The 21,546-nt window shown below is 43.4% G+C and overlaps 1 protein-coding gene across 1 annotated transcript in view; it reads right to left on the bottom strand.

Annotated features, from left to right (window-relative positions):
• Positions 1 to 1,974: 1,974 nt before the first annotated feature.
• itgav (integrin, alpha V) overlaps positions 1,975 to 21,546 on the bottom strand; it is an 83,979-nt gene continuing 64,407 nt past the window's right edge. The window contains exons 24-32 of the mRNA XM_038295624.1: positions 21,168 to 21,247; positions 12,846 to 12,926; positions 12,461 to 12,566; positions 8,132 to 8,290; positions 6,435 to 6,566; positions 6,110 to 6,223; positions 5,902 to 6,009; positions 4,611 to 4,727; positions 1,975 to 4,199 (exon numbers count right to left, since the gene is read on the bottom strand). Of these exons, the coding sequence (XP_038151552.1) occupies positions 4,107 to 4,199; positions 4,611 to 4,727; positions 5,902 to 6,009; positions 6,110 to 6,223; positions 6,435 to 6,566; positions 8,132 to 8,290; positions 12,461 to 12,566; positions 12,846 to 12,926; positions 21,168 to 21,247 (990 nt within the window). The 3' untranslated portion in view covers positions 1,975 to 4,106. The remainder of the gene's footprint in view (positions 4,200 to 4,610; positions 4,728 to 5,901; positions 6,010 to 6,109; positions 6,224 to 6,434; positions 6,567 to 8,131; positions 8,291 to 12,460; positions 12,567 to 12,845; positions 12,927 to 21,167; positions 21,248 to 21,546) is intronic.

The following is a 21,546-nucleotide window of genomic DNA, read 5'->3' as shown; positions in this document are numbered from 1 at the left end:
CTGTCTTTTTATGGAGATCTACATCATGGGAGCATTTAGTCCATCAGACCGGACCTTTCGTTTTTAAATTTGTCTTTAAAGTAAATGTTTGAAGGGCAGAATTTTGAAAACTCCTTGTAAAACTGTTGGTCATTCAAAAAACAACACAGAGACAAAATGTGAACAAATCAGTTTATTTCAGCCCAAAGTGAAATCATCTCTTTTAAAAATTGTTAATATTTACTCTCTATAAAGTGTAAGAATACATACATCAAAAATAGTCAATATTTACTCATAGCAGAAAGGAAAAACAGAGTGGTATTAAACATGAAGAGCAACATGCATGGCTGCAGGACTGGAGTCAAATCAGTCGGTTCACAAGACCTGATTTTCTACACATCTTTCTTTAACCCAAACCTTAAACTGTGTTAAAGTTGAAATGTCAAACCCTGAATTAGGAAGTGAGGTGATGGATGGAGCTGCAGGTGATGCAGTCAACTGATTTGACTCCAGCTGGTGGAAAAAGGATGTGACTTCATCTAAATAAAACCACGGAGCAGAACGATCGTTAACCACCGACATACCTCTGACCAAAGATCAGCTCAGACCAGAACCACCCGGCGTCGCTAATATTACAAGTTGAACTGAACCAGTCTCACACAGGCCGTGCTAACATGGAGTGATCGGTAACCATGGTGAATCTCTTAGAATAAAGAAGAAATGGTGACTAAATGAAAGAAGTTTATTGGTTGCCCTGTAGACCAATCTATGAACGCCTCATAAAACAGACAACAAGCTTTATGGGCTTGAATGAACGTACCAACAAGGTCTAAAAATAAACAAAACAAAAAAAAGACAGGTCAAAATAATTTATTTATTGAGGACTTTCTCTGGTTTCCACCAAATTTTCATGTCAAAATGTAATACTTTTCTAATTTGCTTCAACTTTCCATCAGCTTTCAGATATTCTGGATTGAGTGAGGGTCTATGATTAATTTAATGAAACCAGGAAATGTCGAAGCTGACCTACAACTCAACAGTGTGGTAAAGACAGCTTCCCAGTTCTTAAGGATGTGGAAGGGCTTTAAAATGAGTTAAAATCTGTATAATCCAAAAAGTTGCAGATTAGATTATTCTATATTAAAATATGGTTCTTAACCATAACTCCACTAAGTAAAATTGTAAATTTTATTTCCATGGGTTCGATTTAAATGCTCTGAAAGGCAGTGAAATGACTCCTTGATTCAATGATTTTATTTCTGTTAGTGGTTTTTTTTTGCTCAGGTTCATAGAAGGTGGACTGGGTTGAGAAACCTTTAATCAAACGGTGATGTGTTCACGACACAGCCTGTCTGTATCATTTTAACCCCATGTTTATAAGAGTAAATCTGAAGTAGATTCAAACTCCTTAAAAAACACAATTTTTCTTCTATTTATTATTATTCTATCCTACAATATACGAGTCATGCCTTTCAGCGTCTGATAAAAAAAAAACTGATGAAAAAAAAGCAACAGTTCTGCATTACAGTAACACAGAGTCTATCCAGGCCTGTTGAATCATTACACCAAATGAAGATTGATTTAAAATGTTAAGTTTTTTTCACTCTGCAGATCGTTTCTATTTTTTATAAGGAGTTACTGTGAGCAAACATGGCCTGTAAACAATGATTATAACTGTCCTGGCCTCTAAAGTTAGCCGTCTGGTCAGAAGCGAGGATCAGTCAGCAAAGTCAGCTTTTCTGCTTAGAAATAAAACTGGATTTGCCTAAAATGAAATATTTAGAAGGACTTTGCTCTATGTATAAGAAAAAACCCACAAAGGCTTCAGAGATCAGCTTACCTTCGATGTGTAAATGTTTTATTAACATCCAGCCTGTGGGGGATAAACTGGCTAAGCTACATCGTTCTTAGTGCGCTCGCCCAACATCTGCCGCTGAAATGAAGTTATCGAAATATGCAAACCCAATATGGGCAAATAGCTTTTTTTTTTTGTTCTTTTTTTTTAAATACATTACAAACACACACACACACTCAAGCATTGCTGGACTCATTAAACATACAATAGCAACCGGCTGAGTTTTTATGCTAATAGTGAAGCTGCCAATCACCAGTATAAAATCTGAGGAAAAAATAAGAAAAAAGGACAAAAAAAGGCCTCAGTGCAGAAAATGGCAGGAAAGTAACAACTGACCACTGATCAAACCCCTCGACGTGAGAACACTGCTGGGGTAAAAAAAAACAAAACATTCTATCTCTGATCTATAAACCCTACCGATTATTTAATATACCTTTTGTGTTTATTGTGTTCAGCACCTTGGACAGAGGCCTCTGTATTAAATGAGTGAGATAAAGAAAGTCAATATTGACATAAAAATGAAATTGCACTGTTCATTAGATGGGTGTCTAACAAACAAACTGTCTAAAAAGTTTGGATTATTGTATATTTTTCCACACACTTTCACATCTGCTGGTTTTATCAGAGCACTAGTAAATGCCATAATTAAACTTATTGCTTTTATTTTGTAGTATTAAGCGGAATAGATGCACAATGGAATCATTAGAGAAGCAGCTGCATATTTAAAGAGTTTATTTAAGTGTCATCAATTTATTATTGCATTAAATCTGGGCTTATCAAAAAGAAAAAAATGACTGTTTCTTTGTTGCACAATTTTCATCATACAAAAAGCTCAGTTAAGAAATTTTATTTTTTAAGCCAATTTTGTGCTTCCCTTCTTGGCTGCATGATTTATAATGATAAAAAGGTCATATATATTTTTATATTATTGAAGTTTAACTAAATCACTTTACTTATCATCCACAGCTTCATAGGTACTGATTTGCTCCTAGTTGGACATTTTTATGCTATTTCTTTATTATACAACAAAACTCTTATTAAACTCCCAGATATAGAGCAGTGCATCGACTTTCCTCCGTTATCGCATCAACATTTAATCTACAGGGTAATTGGTAATTAGGTTTTTCCTCATCTGCAGTTCTGAACACTTTTTCCACATAAAAATAACTAAATTCCTCTTTTTACTGAGGTTTGCCTCTAAGCCCAGTCACAGCAGGCTCCTGGGGTTCAGGGTTTAACCACTGATCAGTTGCACACGTCAAGGAAAACGCTTTGATTAACTGCAATAAAAACTCTTTCTCGATTGCGCTAAAAACAGCTGGACCCATTATTGTAATCACCATCACCGATTGCACAAAAATGCATTTACACACACGAGAGGAAACCCTGGAAACTTTTCACCAAAAGAAAGCAGAAAAGGTAACAGGAAAAATATTGCTGTGATATTTGACAAAATAATTCATATTGAAGCCTCTTAAATTAGATACCTCCAATGTTTGTATTCATATTGCTGTTTTTATTGCTGGTCTTGGTCCTAATGAATTAAATGACTCCACTCAAACATGGAAGTTAGCGCTGGCTCTTACTATTATTCACACTGGTTCTACTTTTATTCTTCTTCCTGCTGTTGTTTCCCTCCCATCCAGCCACTGACTCTGGGCTTTACTATCCAGCTGGAACTAAGCTCACATAAGTCATAATAACCCAGAAAAATGACAAATTTTTGATGCATCAGCAGCTCTGCACTAAAGAACCACTAACCCATCAATCCAAACAGCTCATCAACCATTTAATTTTGCTACTAAACGGAAAAAAAGAGGAAATGTGCAAATGTGTTGGAGGGATGAACCCTGTGTGCTCCACTCCAAAAAGCATCACGCCTTTGGACAAATAACGTTGGGACTATTTGAAACATAGTTCAAATATTTAAGGAGCACAGCGATGGAGCAGGGAACTCAACCACAACAGGTTTTAACACTGAATAATCAAATAAGTGCTACAGTGTTGTGGATACAGGTTGCACACATAATGTGGAGGTGAAATGATCTTGAGCCAGTATTTCATATATGAACAGTGTTTTCAGCTTCTCTTTTGGCACAAATGCAACATGATTCAACAAAAGAAAAATATAAAATAACAAAAGAAGGGTTGAAGTCAAACAAGTACCGTTATCTGCCCCTCAAACAGTCATTACAGTGATTCTCTCTGAGGCTGGTTTACCCTGAATTCTTCTCTCCCAAACTCTCTCTCTCTCTGTTTTCCATCTCGGCCTCTAAGCGTCTGTGTTTCCGTTCTCCTCCGGCTGGAGCTGCTCCTTCTCGGTGCAGTCCTCCTGGGGGGGGCGTACTCTCTTGAAGAAACCCAACTGAAAAAGAAGGAAAAAAAGATGTTGAGTCATTTTAAAAGAATCCTTTCTTCATGTATAAAATTAAAGTAGGTAAAGCAGAAGAAATTAAAGCGAGAGAACTTCAAGGGCCTCATAAAAAAGAAATGGAGCAGCCGTAAAGAAAAGTAGAAGCCTAGAAAAACATTTGAATAGCAAATTATCGGCATCACAAATCAAAGAAACTAAAATAAATTTGAGCCATGATAAAAATGAACTCATAAAATAACTCTAGAAACGATACAGTAAAGTTTTCCAGTCCTGATTTCTAGCAAATCAATTACCTTTGAATGCTATACTGTAAAATCTGATGTGGAAATGTAGCAAAAAAACTAAAGTTTAGAATGCTGATAAGAAGCACATTTAGTAAAACCTTCTTTAAAGCCGTCTCACCTTGTACATGATGAAAATGAGCAACCCCAGCAGCAGCAGTCCTGCGAGGACGGCCAGAGCTACCACCCAGCCCGGTACTGGTTGGGCGGTGTCAGCCCATGTCACCGACACGCTGACCTAGAAACAAAAGCAGGGAATAAATCTCTGACCGATGAACAGTTTAAGGTTCGGCTCCACTTTGACCCTACTGTGATTCTACCAAAGTCAATCAAGACCACTCAGGTCTTCGAGATCAAGCCTACTCTGTAGACCCAGAACTAGAACCCTGCATGGAGAAGCAGCATTTAGTTCCTATGCTCCACTGATCTGCAACAAACTCTCATAAGACTGGAAAAGTGCTAAAAGCCTGAGCTGTTTTAAGTCAAAGTTAAAAACCTGTTTTTAACTTTGATTTAAAACACCTCAGCTATTTTAGCTATTTTCTATATTTATGCTGCTATATGTTTAGACTGCTGGAGGACATAGGGACCACTTTTCCTCATCCTGCTTCAGTCTATCTATATTCTCTCATTCTGCAGTATTTGTTAGGTTCCACTCATAACTTTATGTTTTGCCTTTTCCTGTCATAGTAGCATTATCTGGTCTGTTCCTGTTCGGCGGGAACTTTGTCGTGGATCGGAATATCAGCTATGCTGCTGCCATTAACACCTCTCTTTACAATTTATGTACTCTCTTTCATCTTTTGAAATGAGAACTGTCTCTGAGCTCGTCTGCCAGGCTGTGTCAGGCTGTGACGTGGAGCCAGATAACAGTTAACTTTTGTATGTCTGCTTCTTTTTCTGTGTCTGTTTCTGTCTCTTTGAACCCCAGTCGGCCTCCGCAGATGGCTGCTCACACTGAGTCTGGTTCTAGTTCTGCTGGAGGTTTATTCATGTTAAATAGGAGTTTTTTTATCTCCACTTCAAAGACTGGATGAAACCAACTGGTTTTCCTAGACAGAAACTTTTAACCAATCTGACTGTACTGTCTCTTATAGATACCTTGTGATTACGTGTGAACTGGCAGATATAAATAAACTGAATTGAAATAAAGTGTTGTGCAGTTCCCTTTGTTTCTGTCAGGTTTTGACAGTTAAAGATGGAACGGTTAGATATTAAAGTACCATGACAGGAAAACAAACTAAAATTCAGAAATTATTCATCTAAAATAATTTATTTTGTTGTGCAAATTCTGTCGATGCTCAAAAGGCCACTTAACCTTATACCTCTATCGTAGCAGAGATATTTCAATCACAAAAATTCCCCTGCTGTTAAACTGTATGCTGACGACTGATTGTTTATACTGAACTCACGGTGGTAGAATTGGACGGCAGCTCTGTCTTCAGATTCTTATATGGCATCTCTATGACATTAAAGGAGGCTGTAGAACGGACCAAATAAGAACGATTCTGATTCTCAGCCTGGGCAGAAAAAGGAAAGCAAATGAAGAACAATGAAGCGGCATTGTGATATTGGATGTAACAAGCAGCATTAGAATTAGCTTTATTTTTATTATTTTACCCTCAGGAAGTTATTGACGTCGAGTCGGGAGTAGATGAACAGTATGGCGTTCTTTGTCCTCTCCAGACGACCGACCTGACATCTCAGCCTCAAACATTCTGCTGTGCCGCAGTCCTAAACAAACAGAGATGAAGACTCGTTCAAATTATAATCCGGAATTAAATAAACATTCAGGAAACAGAATGACAGCAAAAAATGAAAAGGTCTCCTTTTAGTTCTCATTTTGTCAAGACGCAATAAGAATAGTCCTTTTGGAAACAATGGTGAAAGAAAAATACAGGAGATGATGTGTAAAATGTGCTTTAACATATCAGAGTTTTCATACCAGTGTCTGGAGGTCACTTTGTGCTTCTCTGCCCTCCAAGTCTCTCTTTCTCACACGAACTGGATTACGTCCCTCCGTCTCTCGTTCCCTTGGCGGAACGACAGTTGTGTTTTTCTTTGTCGTCAACGGATTCTGCAAAAAACAAAAAATAAAATAGGGGGTCTTATTATCGGTATCAGTCAGCAGCTGGCTCTGTAAACTCAACTTATAGCTGTGATTTTAATTCAAATTCAGAACAGATCCAGATTGTCATTAATGTCTTTGGTTAATAAATATATACAGTTAAGTCTCAATAACTTAGATCAACATCAATAAGTTAATCTATTTCAGTAATTCAATTTAAAATGTGCGATGCACAAACAGATTCAGAAGCTTTTTTGAGATACTTTTAGGAAATGGCACCAAGTCCTGCTGGAAAATGAATTCAGCCGGACAGCAGTAGGAAAAACATGATGTCTCTACAATTTCCAGGTACTTGGCTGAATTGATTGCTGATTTCTTAAAACAGAGCCGACCGGAACCAGCAGATGACTTGATACCCTAATTGGAGGACTTTAACAGGGGGTTCGCGACCCCTAGGGGGTCAACGGAGGTACTGCATGGGGTCGCAAAAGTTTTGGTTGATTAGACTTTTTGTTTATATTCTCCACTGCAATTTTTTCCACTAATTGAAATGTCTTTAAATCCACATTAACATGAATTAAACACACTGTAGTGAACAGATAAATGGAGGCAGAAGATGTCTTTCAGTCATCAATGCACACATTCAGCGACACACAGGAGCTCTTTCAAAGCTGGGCACCGTTTCATTCATAACACCTGTCCCATCAACCAGGAATCAGAAATACTTTAATAATCCCAGGGAGGGATTACTTTAGTTATATTACTCCATCTGTAATAGAGTGACTATAGGACCAGTTTGATGCAACGCAATTTCATACAATATATATAATTAGGGGTCCCCGCTCCATCTCGCCATCGGTTTGGGGTCCTTTGCCTCAGTTGAAGACCCCTAATCTAAATCATCACTGACTATTGAAACTTCACACCAGACTTAAGCAACAGGTGTTCTGTGTCTCTACGCTCTTCCTCCAGACTCTGCAACTGTTATTTTCAAATAAAATTATAATTTTATTTTCAGAAGGAATACTGCAGCTGCTATCCTGGATTAATCTGTATGTTGTGCCTCCTGAAGCACAGCCTCTTGGCCTTATTTTGGTAATACAGGCTTTGCTACAAACTCCTCCTAGACTGCAGTTATTCATGCTGCTTACAGACCTTTTTCTTCCACTCATCTTTCTATTTACATGCTGAGACACAGCATTCAGTGCAGTCATATTCTTTATCAATGACTATTTATAGTTTACAGACATTCTGTATTCCTCTTCCTCAAAACACTTCTGTATTCAACATCCTGTTTCCATGACTACTGTGAAGCATTAAAAATTTCTTTTAAAAAGGACGCCTGGTTGTTGCAGGTTATAAATGTAAAAATCTACAGAAACAAATGAGTTTAAACATTTATGAAATTAATCTTCCAACTTTCGTTTTTGAACCGACATGTAAGACCTTTCACTGAAATGCCCCCCTGTTCGTAGGAAGACATAAATCTGTCTATTACTTTACTATTACACTCTTAAAGATGAAGCCAGACGCTGTAAGCTGCTCTTATTTCTAACTTTCTGTGTGTGTCTTACGGAGACATTGAGTGGGTTGATCTCCATGTCTGTGGTGCAGTTGATGGGTCCCTCCGTCTCAAAGTTGGTGATGTAGAGCAGAGAGCCGTTCCCAAAGCGATAGGGCCAGTCCACGTACAGTGAAGCCTTGCTGAATGTACTGGGCCCGTTGTTCAGCAGCTGAAAGAACAGAACCCTGTTAGGATGTGTCGTTCAAATATAATCCTCTTTTTAGTCTATTATCAATTTAATTAAGTGCAGGTTTGTTGGCCAAAGCCTTAAGAAACAAAGCATGGTTCATTTAAAGGCAAATTAAATAAGACGATTCATTCAAAACAACACTGCAAAGCATAAAAATGACCAACATTTAGAAAATGAATAAAGAAATCACTTCTGAAGAAACAGTAAACACCCTCAGTTTGGACACAGTGGCTGATTTCTTCCCTTGAGACAGAGGACTGGAGTCTGATGCATTTAGACCTCTGAGCTGCTGAAGAATGTCCAGAGCTCAGTTAAAATAACCCTAACCTAATGAGCATAATGATCTACTGTAGTGGATCTCTGCCTTTTTCTATGAATACCACCTAAAACTTATGTGGGATCTTCAAGCACCTCCATAATACAAAAAAATACAGCAATATAAGTATATTTTGGTACCGAAACAGTTTGCAATGATGATACAGCTGTTTATGTATAGTTTAAATGTAGTTTTTTTTCTACCACAGCTACAAATATTTTACTTTTGAGTATAAATAAAAATCTTTTTTTTTTTCCACAGCAGTATTTGAAGCCAAACATGATAATTGCTGCAGAAAGTAATAGATGAGGCACGCCCGCTGAAGGCAGATGTAATTCTTAGCAAAAATAGAAATTATGTTAAAAATAGTAAATTGTGTTAAAATAAATGTACATATGTTGAAATGCTGCCAAATCAGAACAAAACACATTAGAAAACCTTTTTTTTATTTCTTTGAATAATCGCAAATCTAGAATAACAAAACTTAAAGGTATAGAGGAGGATGTTGTTTTTCTGTGTGGATCATCAAAATAAGTGATGATAATTGTCAATCATTCTGGTGATATGTTTACCTAAGGCCGTCCTACGTGCTCTTCCGCATTTTCACTTATCGGTGGTGAGTCTGACATGGTGGAAAAATTGGAAATCTTTTGGGAAGTGAGCTTGTATGACTGATGCAAACAGCAACTTTTAACTGAGCGTGCACGAGGAGAAATGGGCTCCTGTATGCTTTTGCACGCGTTTAATAGGTGTTCCCTCTTACGAGCGGGTACAGGGTTGTGCATGAGCATATTTCTTTAAAAGTGGAGAGGGCAGGTCATTAAAAAAAAATTAGTAAAAATGCTCCACAATACCTTGAAGGTTTATTAAAAATGCCATTAAGTCCCTGCGTACCACCAGGGGGCACTCTACCACTGTTTCAGAATGACTGATCTAATGCATCTCTGTTCAGTTCATCAGCTGTACAGTTAAGAAGGTCATCATCTTGACCCGTAGGAAGGTTGGCTGACATCATCCCACACTGGATGAACTGGCTGTCTGAACGTCTGTCCTAACGTTTATGGGATAGTGTTGGCCTAGTGGTTAGAACAGTTCGCTTGTCCTCTGAGAAGGTTGCGAGTACACCGTTTGATCCCCACAGCCGGCTCTCTGAGTCCCTGAGCAAAGCCCTTAACTCCACACTGCTCCCTGGGCACCGCACAGTGGCAGCCCACTGCTACCCAGGGGGATGGGTTAAATGCAGAGAGTTCATTTCTCCATTGTGAGATCAATTAAGTTCTTCTTTCTTTATTTCTCTTTCTTTCCAACCCCTAAATCCCTAAATCTCTATATAGAACGGGGACTCTATAGTGGACATTATAGTTAACTAACCATTCGGGCAGATGATAACACATTTTTGCTTCCTGTTGGTCACGTTACTCTGCCTCCCCGTACGGTACCCTGTGCCATCTTTGTCACCGCCAACAAATTATCTGATTCCATGCAAGGAGAGCTCTTGCAAAGCATTCTGGGATATTTCTGCTCATAGAGTGACCATGGATGATCACTACTTTTCAAGGTGCATTGTGGGAAATTGCGGACTCTCATTTAAAATGGTGTAACCACTATATAGTGCCCTATGTAATTATTATGGTGGACATTCGGACACAGCCTCAGCCTTTGCTACATCATCGCATTATTAAAGACTGTTTTCTCTAACAGTCATGTTCTGTTTGAACTGTTACAGTCAGGCAGACGCTCCAGATCAATAAAAGTAAAGACAAGTGGATCCAACAACAGATTCTCTCTAAAAGCAACACCACCAAAAATAAAATCAAAGTAAATCATAAGTGTATTTTGTCTTGTTTTTAATTAGTTTTGAGCAGGACAACTTGAAGGACAATTGGCCAATAGAATAAAATGATTTGCATTTAAAATAAGAATTATTTCAAGCCAAAACAGCTTTCCCATTGTTATTGAACCCATTTACCAACTTAAATTGAGGGCAAATACACTCAATACAGTCAGAATCTAAATTTAATTAAGAATTTTTAGTTAATCCTTTTAACAAACTGCTTCCATTATTCTGGGACTGCTTTCAGAATGCTGGGACCCTTTTTCCACCTGATCCTCGCTCTTTTTCACCCTCATGTCCCTCCGTTTTCGCACAAACTTGCCCCCACTTCCTCACCACCTCGGCCGTATCTAGACCCAAAGCTAGTTCTTGATTGTCCCTCTTGCATTATGGCGTGGAATAACATAGCGCAGACCATGCTTCAATATTGGGCATAAATCAAAATAATCTGCATCATACCTGCAACAGGCTCACTGTGACACCCTGCTGTGGGGATATCAAGCCCCTAAGAGTAAAGGTTGCTCTATTCCAGGCTCGGACTGGGAGCGATCTTCGACCCTGGCAATTTTCCATCTACACCGGCCCACTTATAGACCAAGACCTCTATAATGTGCTTTTGGTTTCTGTATTAACACGGACGTGATAGTGACTGCTGCTGCGTAATGTCCACACTTGCACACATACTAGGTCAACAAAGTAAGCCCGAGTGATGTAAAAACACCAACATAAACCAATACAATACAGAGGCAGACAGGGAGTTCTTCAACAATGAATACATGAAAGCTCAGCGGTGTGTAAGCATTCACTGGGAGTCTAGGAGGCATGTGGGCAATGAAATGGAATAATGGAAACAGATGCAAAGCCCCATCATGCACTGCAACATTTTTTGCAAAATATTCTAACATAAATTCGCCAAATATAAGAGGAACATCTTAGTTTGGTTTAAAGAAAGCATTTTAGTTTTGTTAAAGACAGACTTTGTGTCTGCACCTTAAAGCTCTATCTCTCCGGTTCTTTTCCCTGAACAGAGATCACTTGGGACAAACTCTTTAAAAAGCACTTCATAACTTATATGTATTAAATAACAGGAGAAATGACAACAGATTCTGATAGAAATTGTAATCTTACTCAGATCAGAGAAATTGCTTAGAGTTTACAGAATGGCAGCTGCTCACCTCCAGGCTCATCTCTCATTAAGTGGCCCTGATTAACAGGCATTTTATACATCTCCAGTCTGCAACGTCATCAGGTCTTACATCATACATGTTAGCAGATGATTAGACATCCATGACTCCAGCCTTGTCAAAAAAATAACACTTCGTTCTTAGCTGAAGGACACTGCTTTCATTAAATTTCCAAATTTTTGCCAGAATGAAGATTATAACTGTATACCCAGACAGAGGAACTGTATTGATTAGATCAGTTCTGACATGCAACAGGCAGCCAATACTAAGGTGTAATAAACTCACACATTTTTTTTTTTATAATTTAATTTGTTGCAAGGATTTTAGTTTGAAGAAATAGAAAATGACACCATATGCCAACCATCAAGGATGTGCATGACAAGGAAGGGCTATAGATACCGCATGCATCATTTAGGTAGTTAACATTGGATTACTTCTTCATCTCCTTGAGTTATTTTCTGTCACAGGTAGGAGCTTCGGTGGGAGTGTAAGTGTTGGGGCCGGTATGATTTAAGGAGGGCCGGCGCTCACACGCTGAAATTAGGAACGGCCCACCGGGCAAATGCCCAGTATCACAGATTACCAGTCTGAGCCTGATATATTCTGTTCAACTGGCTGCATGAAAAACAATAGCACATAAATAAAAAGGTTCACGCTGTCGTCCACTAGAACTGTGATGATCAGTTTCTGGTCCTGCTTCCTTTCCCAGGATTAAAAAAGGTGTTTCTGAGCATTTAAAGCTGAAAACTCTGAGTTATAAAGCAGAAACGGATAAAAGGAAGCATATAAGCAACTGTATTCTCTGGCATTTCTACCTCATAAACGTGTACAATCAGAGGTCCGATGTCGTCTCCAACCACCGGAGGGTTCTTTGGTTTCCAGTTGGCGATCGGCAGCAGGACCTGAGTGGGAGACGATGACCTGGGAGGACAACACACAGTTTCCATGGATACAAATCCAGACCGCTGTAATGTTATTATTTATTATATAATTAATTATTATAATGTTGCTGCTCTACTCCAAACATTTAGACATTAAAAATAAAGACAATATGAAGATATATATAAACATCATAAAAAGAAAGGAAACCAGCATTAATGTGTCACCCTGACAGGTTTATCCGGTACAGAATAAAGCTGAAACTGGTTAGAATAAAGCTAATAACACTCCATGTCTGCATGGGTTAAATGTGTCCATTACCCTCTGATGGAGACTTTGGAGAGGATAGCCAGTTGGGTGACCTTGGAGACTCGAGGACTTGTGTTTTGAAACTGGTTAGAGCTGAAAAACAATCAAATTCAATCAATGATTAAATGAATAACGTGCACCTTCTCTGTGCTGGAAGATCCATTTTTAATTCATCTTCTCATTTGACCAACATAGTTCTTCTGACAGGAGTAACATAAAGGCTTTGAAGGGAAGCAGCCAGAGTCCTGACCCAAATCACTGGGGGAAGCTAAAGATTAGGGTGATTGGAAGGAGGATTTTCCGCCTTAAAGACTAAACCCTGAATGTACGGCGGCTTCTACCTCTAGTTAAACCGAGGGGTTGGAGCTCCTACTTAAAGATTAATAAAAGAGAAAAACAGAAAATACCAGCCAATAAGTTTTCACTAGAGTTACTAGTGTACTTCACTAAGAGTTTCATTAATAAAATATCAATTCAGATCCGTTCAAAGGTTATTTAGAAGGTATTGAACTTTTTTTTTTGATGAGCTTTACTGTATGGCTCCTTAGTATAATAACTGTCTTTTCAGAGATTTCTCTCCCATGTTCTAATCAGCAAAGGTTCGGTCGACATCTGCTAAAGACAAACTATTTACCTTACTAATTATTAATATGACCTTCTACTGACTGCTGTCATTTAACTACATTTCACACTAAATTGTTTGTGACAGAAAGAAGAAAACAAAGTAATGAATCATGAAGGTACCGAACAGCAAATACGCATAGTGTAGAGCGGATGTAGATTTGAGCAATCAGAGGCTGCAGCTCTACTTTCAGTTCTACTTTCAGTTCTACCTGCAGCTCTATGTTCAGCTCTACCTACAGCTCTACTTTCAGTTCTACCTACAGCTCTATGTTCAGCTCTACCTGCAGTTCTACTTTCAGTTCTACCTGCAGCTCTACGTTCAGCTCTACCTGCAGTTCTACTTTCAGTTCTACCAACAGCTCTATGTTCAGCTCTACCTGCAGCTCTACTTTCAGTTCTACCAACAGCTCTATGTTCAGCTCTACCTGCAGCTCTACTTTCAGTTCTACTTTCAGCTCTACCTGCAGTTCTACTTTCAGTTCTACTTTCAGCTCTACCTGCAGCTCTACTTTCAGTTCTACGTTCAGCTCTACCTACAGCTCTACTTTCAGTTCTACCTACAGCTCTATGTTCAGCTCTACCTGCAGCTCTACTTTCAGTTCTATTTCATCCCTACTGACCGCCAGAGGCGGTGCTTCAAGCACTGAATGATCATTCTTGCGCATGCGCAGGTCGAGTATTAATGACAACAAAGTCAGCTGTGACCTGCCGGGTGCCACGTGACTCTATATAGTCCCGTGGCACCCGGCAATCAATCCCTTTTGTTCTTCTCGCGCGCAGGTGTGTTGAGTACCGGAGTGTGGTCGTGTGAAGCTGGTTGCTTCTGTGTATACCACTAGTTTCCTGGCTGCTTGTTGCTGGTAGCCCCGTGACCGGGTTTGGTCGGAGCTGCGGGTAAGTCTCGCCCTCCAGGGGCTGCACAAGCTGCTTTCACCTTACCAGATCTGCGGTGACTGGTAAGTTTTCGTTCTTTTCTCAGCAGTAGTTTACTGTTCGCTTTGATTTGCCACGTTAATTTTGTGGCTCTTTTGACTCACGGTAGCGTTTCTGCTCGCGCTGAGTTGTTTACAGTTTGTTTGCCTAAGCCCACCAGTAGCGTTTCTGCTCGCGTTGGGTTCTTCTATAGTTTGTTTATCTACACTCACCAGTGGCGTTTCTGCTCGCGCTGAGTTGTTTTCAGTTTGTTTGCCTAAGCCCACCAGTAGCGTTTCTGCTCGCGTTGGGTTCTTCTATAGTTTGTTTATCTACACTCACCAGTGGCGTTTCTGCTCGCGCTGAGTTGTTTTCAGTTTGTTTGCCTAAGCCCACCAGTAGCGTTTCTGCTCGCGTTGGGTTCTTCTATAGTTTGTTTGCCTAAACTCACCAGTGGCGTCTCTGCTCGTGCTGAGTTTGGAATCTCTGCGGGGGTTTTCCTACAACGAGTCGCCAGTAGCGTTTCCTGCTCGTGTTGACTTGTCCTTGGTAGCAGGCTGATCACGCCTTTCAGCAGTATGATGCTGGATAATTTATGTTGCTCGACCTGTCTGGCTCCACTTCAGCCGGATGACGGGCATGACTTGTGTCCCTCCTGCCTCGGTGTGGAACATCTCCAGGAGGCGCTGTCAGATGACGCTTGCCCCAACTGTCGCGTCATGCCCCGGTCGGTCAGACTGGATCGGTTGGCTGCACTGGAGCAGCCTACCGACTGGGCGAGCGCTTCGCCGCGTGCTCGTTTGCCGATGGAGAAAGCGGTGTGCAAACGATCTACTGTGGCTGCACCTTCGGTACCGACGAAGCGTGCTAGACGGACCGATGCAGGGAGGTTGTCCACCAGAGTGGATCATCTCACTACTGAGCTGGCCCAAATGAAAGCCCTCCTCCAGTCCTTTCAGACTGCTGGTGATCGAGGCACGGCTCTCCCTACCGAGCAGGATGAAACGTCAGTCAATGACGACGATGCTGTTTCTGTGGCGGCCTCTGGCACCCATTTCTGTGAGGACCTTCCGGAGCTGGGCTCCGGGGCCTCTGGGTCGGACTCCATTGCCTCCCAGGAGGATACGGGGGAGTCTGTGACATCCGCTATTCGAACGGCTCTTGCCCGTTTACAGATTAGTGTTCCTCAGGCCCAGCCTGCGGCTTCCAGCGCCTTCTTTAGGCGCAGTAGGTCAGAGACTGCCTTTGTGGTTCCTCCCTCGGCGGAGTATGTGCGGGAACTGCATGCTTGCTGGTCAGACACCAAGGCGTTTTCACGTCTGACGACGGATGGCAGGGTCCTGGCAGCTATGCAGGAGGCACCCAAGGTTGGCTTGGGGCAGATGCCAGCGGTGGAACCGGGCATTGCCTCTCTTATAATCCCGCCTGATGAGGCCTTGCGGCCCAATGCCCGTTGTCCGCGTCCTCAGTGCCGTATTACCGACGACCTTCTCTGTAAGGCCTATGACTCTGGGGCCCGCATGGGCCGGATTGGGAACTCTCTCTCCCATCTTATGCTGGCCCTGTCTTCCTCCTTGGAATCTGTTCCGCTGGATCATGCCACGCAAGGCCTGGTTGATGCATCTCTGCAGGCCTTTGCTCTTATGACGAGGGAACTTGGACGCACACTCTCCACACTGGTTCATGCTCCCCGCCAGGTCTGGTTGGCGCAGTCACCACTAACTGAGCCTTGTAGGAGGACCCTCCGGGCCCTGCCTGTGGTCCCGGGGGAGCTTTTTGGTTCAGCGGCACTGGACGCCTTGGACCGTACGGCTCAGGCCTCTAGAACGAGGCAACAGCTGGCAGGGCTTCACAGACGTGATCGCCAGCCAGTAAGCACCTGGGCAGCTGCGGGTCCTTCACGGAGGTCCTTAGTGCCTTCTCCTTCTCCCACTGAACCCCAGGGTCTGTTACCAGGTCAGAGATCGGTCCGGGGACCTGCTCTAGATCGGAGGAACAGAGCTCGAGACCAGGCTGGGACGAGGTCCTTTCATCCCTTTCGAGCCGCGCAGTCTGGCCGGCGTCCTCCCGGGCCTTCGAAGGGCCGGGGGACCCGCAGATGATGCCTTAGGGCCGGCGGTCGGTTATTTTTCCCCGGGACAGCTCAGCTTCTGGGCTGCCCACACCCCGGACTTGTGGGTGTTGTCCACCCTGTCCCGGGGGTACCGTCTTCAATTCCGCCGCCGGCCACCTATCCCTGGCCGGGTCAGGATGACTGTGATCCACGACCCGGTGAAGGCACAGGCACTGAACCAAGAAATCTGCACCTTGCTGGCCAAGGGTGCTATAGTGCCTGTGGACCCCCTGCTGGATCCAGGGGGCTTTTATTCCACGTATTTTCTGGTTCCGAAGAAGACCGGGGGCCTGCGTCCAGTCTTGGACCTCAGAGGCCTGAATGTGTACTTGAAGGCCATGCCCTTTCATATGCTGACCACCAAGGAAGTGTTGCAGGCGATTTCCCCGGGCGATTGGTTCACTTCCATAGATCTCAGGGATGCTTATTTTCACGTTCCGATCGCTCCGCCCCATTGGCGGTTTCTTCGTTTTGCTTTTCAAGGGAGGCATTTCCAGTTCAGGGTCCTCCCGTTCGGACTTTCACTGTCCCCCAGGGTGTTCACCCGATGTGTTGCAGCGGTCCTCTCTCCTCTGCAGGCACAGGGATTGAGGATCCTCCCATATCTGGACGACTGGCTCATTTGTGCCGCGACGTGGGACCAGGCGGTTCGAGATACTCGGTTAGTGCTCCATCATGTGGGATGCTTGGGCTTGCAGGTGAACATGGAGAAAAGCAGTCTGACCCCCTCACAGGAGACTGTCTTCCTGGGCATTGCCATGGATTCCATCTCAATGACTGCTTGCCCGTCACCCCAGCGGGTGGACAGTATATTGAGCGTGCTCCCGGAATTCAGGCGCGGCATGGCGCTGCCTCTTGTGCGGTATCTTCGACTCTTGGGCATGCTTACAGCTGCGTCCGCCGTAGTGCCCTTGGGGCTGCTGTCATTGCGGCCCCTCCAGATGTGGTTGAACAGCTTGAATCTGGATCCCACACGGAACACTCATCGTCTCCGAAGACTTCGGGTGGGGCCTCAGTGTCTTCAGTCTCTGTCCCAATGGAGGGTGAGGTTGTTTATGACCACAGGGGTCCCGCTCGGTTCCCTCCCGTGTCGTCGGGAAGTTGTGTTTACAGATGCATCCTCCACGGGCTGGGGTGCAACCTGGCGGGGTCAAATGGCACAGGGGACATGGTCCCAGCGGCAGGGCAGGGAACACATCAATGTCCTGGAGTTACAGGCTGTGCTTCTGGCTCTTCAGAGCTTTCTTCCAGGCTTGCGGGGGAAGCACATGCTGGTGAGGTCAGACAACACCACAGTGGTCTTTCACATCAACCACCAGGGGGGCACGAGGTCAAGGAAACTGTTGTGTTTGACTCAACGGCTTCTGACCTGGGCAGCTCCACGCATAGCCAGCCTCAGAGCAGCCTACATCCCAGGGCCGGAGAACGTGCCAGCAGATTTTCTATCCCGTCAGAAGCCGCTTCCAGGGGAGTGGAAGCTTCACCAAGAGGTGGTGGAGTGCATCTGGAAGGTCTTTGGCAGGGCGGACGTGGACCTCTTTGCCTCAAGGGACGCATTTCACTGTCCCCTTTGGTTCTCGTTGGACAACAGCAGCCCTCTGGGCCACGATGCTCTGGCACACGACTGGCCCAGGACCCTCCTTTATGCCTTTCCGCCATTCAGCCTACTTTTTCAGACTCTCCTCAGGGTACGTCAGGAGGGGCACAGGGTCCTGCTGGTGGCCCCCTACTGGCCAGCGAGGACTTGGTTTCCTCTACTGTGCGAGCTCAGCTCCGGCTCGCCAATGCGTCTCCCCTCCAGGAGAGACCTTCTTTCCCAGATGGGGGGTCAGATCTTGCACCCCGAACCGGACCGGCTCCAGCTCTGGATTTGGCCCCTGCAAGGCCGGGGTCCACCTTCTCAAGATACACTGGGTCCATAGGGCATACAATGGCTAATGCATGGGCGCCGTCCACGCGAGCTGTCTATGCTAACAAGTGGACGGTCTTTGCGACCTGGTGCCGTGATAGAGGGCAGGACCCGGTGCAGTGCTCAGTTTCTGACATACTGACCTTCCTGCAGGCATTGCTGGATCAAGGACGGTCCCCATCTACCTTAAAGGTGTATGTGGCTGCCATTTCCTGTTGGCATGTTGGGCTGAATGGTTGTTCTGTGGGCCGAGACAAGGATGTTGTACTGTTTTTAAGAGGTGCTCGGCGTTTGCACCCACCCAACCGCCCTGTGGCACCGGCGTGGGACCTTTCTCTTGTGCTTGAGGCTCTTCGGTCCCTCCCATTTGAGCCCCTGGCGTCGGCGGACCTCAAATGGCTCTCACTGAAGACTGCGTTCCTTTTAGCTATGGTTTCCGCAAAACGTGTAGGGGAGTTACAGGCTCTCTCGATAGCCGAACCCTGCTGCCGGTGGAATCCTGATGGCTCAGGCGTTACACTGTGGGCTGATGTAGCATTTATTCCTAAGGTATCACTGCCAGCAGGCAGCACCCAGCCTCTCCATCTTGCCCGGTTTGACTCCGGAAGTCCCTCTGAACCACTGTGTCCTGTCCGTGCCCTTGGGACATACATCAATGCCACGGCATCCTTCCGAAAGACAAATAGCCTTTTTGTTTGCTACGCTGGCTCACGGAAAGGTCAGGCACTTTCTAAGCAGCGACTTGCACACTGGGTTGTGGATTTGATCTCCAAGGCTTATGCCTTGCAGGACCGGCCACTGCCGGCGGGAGTGAAATGCCACTCTACAAGGGGCATGTCGACATCGTTTGCTGCTATGACTGGGGTGCCATTGGATGTTATATGTCGTGCGGCCTCCTGGAAGTCACCTAGTACCTTTACTCGGTTCTACAGGGTGAATGTGGCTGCGCCCCATCCGCTTCAGGGAATCCTCGAGCAGCATGCCTCTACATCACATTAGGTGGGTGGTGTAGTCGTTGTTCCTTGAATGTTGCTGATTCCTCGTGACCTTGTTGATATGAGTCATCCAGTGCTTGAAGCACCGCCTCTGGCGGTCAGTAGGGATGAAATAGAACGAAAGTTACTACCGTAACTACGGTTCTATGAATCCCGGATGACCGCCAGAGTGCTTGGTCCCTCGGAATCTCTGCTTTCGCGAGAAGATTGAGGGATTGATTGCCGGGTGCCACGTGACTATATAGAGTCACGTGGGTCCCCGGCAGGTCACAGCTGACTTTGTTGTCATTAATACTCGACCTGCGCATGCGCAAGAATGATCATTCAGTGCTTGAAGCACCGCCTCTGGCGGTCATCCGGGATTCATAGAACCGTAGTTACGGTAGTAACTTTCGTTCTACTTTCAGCTCTACCTGCAGCTCTACTTTCAGTTCTACTTTCAGCTCTACCTGCAGTTCTACCTGCAGCTCTACTTTCAGTTCTACCTACAGCTCTACGTTCAGCTCTACCTACAGCTCTATGTTCAGCTCTACCTGCAGTTCTACTTTCAGTTCTATCTACAGCTCTACGTTCAGCTCTACCTACAGCTCTATGTTCAGTTCTACCTACAGCTCTACGTTCAGCTCTACCTGCAGTTCTACTTTCAGTTCTATCTACAGCTCTATGTTCAGCTCTACCTGCAGTTCTACTTTCAGCTAAATTTCATTAGCAAGGATTTCCTCGAGGAGGAAAAAAAAAACGACAGATTTTTATTTGTAAAAACATTTTCTTCTTATTCATGTTCCATTCCACCAAAGAAAGTTTGAAGCTGTAATGTGAGAAAATGTGGTAAAGGTCAAGGGGTGTGAATACTTATTTAGGGCAGTTTACTCATATATTTATTCATTAAATCAATGATCTTTTAAAATGAAAAAGGACAAATTCAGGCTCACTGATGTTGGATTTAATTAACATGATCATGGTTTTAATTTTTTTCCCACTCGAGTAACGTTTTAGGGAGCTGGTTAAACTATTGGAAAAATGCAAGTTGAGTAAACATTTCTTGTAGTCAGCAAGTACCAGAGAATTGAGGAGGAGTGTGACCAAAAAAGCTGAAACCTCTCATTAACATAGTTCTGTATCCCTCCCCCCTCCCCCACTGCTCTCTGCCAAAGAAGCGCAAACATGCAGGCAGAGGCGGGGTGTTCGCTGCTTCTTTCACTTTCAAGAGAAAACAGCTTAGCTTTAACTGCTGGAGTTACATGATGGGTTGTGTTTGGGTGGGAGTTCTGGTTCTGTTCTCTGAGGAAACACATGAACTTTCATTCATTCATTCATAAACAGGCTGTAGATAGAAAATCATTTTACTGATAAAGATGTTGCTCTTTCTTTAGTCAAGAGAGTTAATCTATCTGCAGTACATCCATCAATAGTTATATTTTCGCCACTCAGTTAAAAGTCAGACTCCACATAAGATGGATAATCTGCCTGATATGGAGACATCTGCAATAACTATTAAAAATATCTCAGAAATAAAATAGTAAACTGGATCAAACTACAGAGGAAATAAAAAAAAAACTAATGTAACTAACTAAAATATTTTAATTTCACTGCTTTTTTCTCATATTTTTCTCTTTTCTATAACTTTTCCTTATTGCAAAACAACCCTTCAGCTGGAAAAACATTTCAATAGTCACTCCTCCTCATAAAATAAAACCATTCTCCCCCTGCAGCCAGCAGGGGGAGCTGGACTCACTTGAGTTCAAATGAGTGGATTCCGCTGAGGTGGCAACAACACCTACCTGACTATCTGAAGGTCAAACTTGATTGAAGTATCCTCCTCTGACAGCTGGTGAACACTGAACCTCAAATCTGCTACGATCTGACCAATCAAACCACGGAAAGCAGCAGGAGGGGTCCAATGAGAGAACAGGAGGAGATACACAAAAAAAAAAAAACATGTTAGAAAACAGCAGGTAGAGATTTTTCATTATTAAAAAATGTTTTAAACAAGATACCGCTAAGAAAGAGACTTGTAAAAGAAATCACCCCCCCTGCAGTTTATTTGGTCACTTTACAAACACAAACATCAGGCTGATTTATTGGGACATGACAGGTAGTAGGTGGGTAATTTGGTACCGGGCTGCACTAAAAATTAGTATATATATGTATATATATATA

The sequence above is a fragment of the Cyprinodon tularosa genome, unplaced genomic scaffold (genome assembly GCF_016077235.1).
Source record: "Cyprinodon tularosa strain WSP-4 unplaced genomic scaffold, ASM1607723v1 ctg357, whole genome shotgun sequence".
Classification (NCBI taxonomy): Eukaryota; Metazoa; Chordata; class Actinopteri; order Cyprinodontiformes; family Cyprinodontidae; genus Cyprinodon; species Cyprinodon tularosa.
Note: the sequence above shows the minus strand (reverse complement) of the source record. Positions and strands in the feature narration are given on the sequence as shown.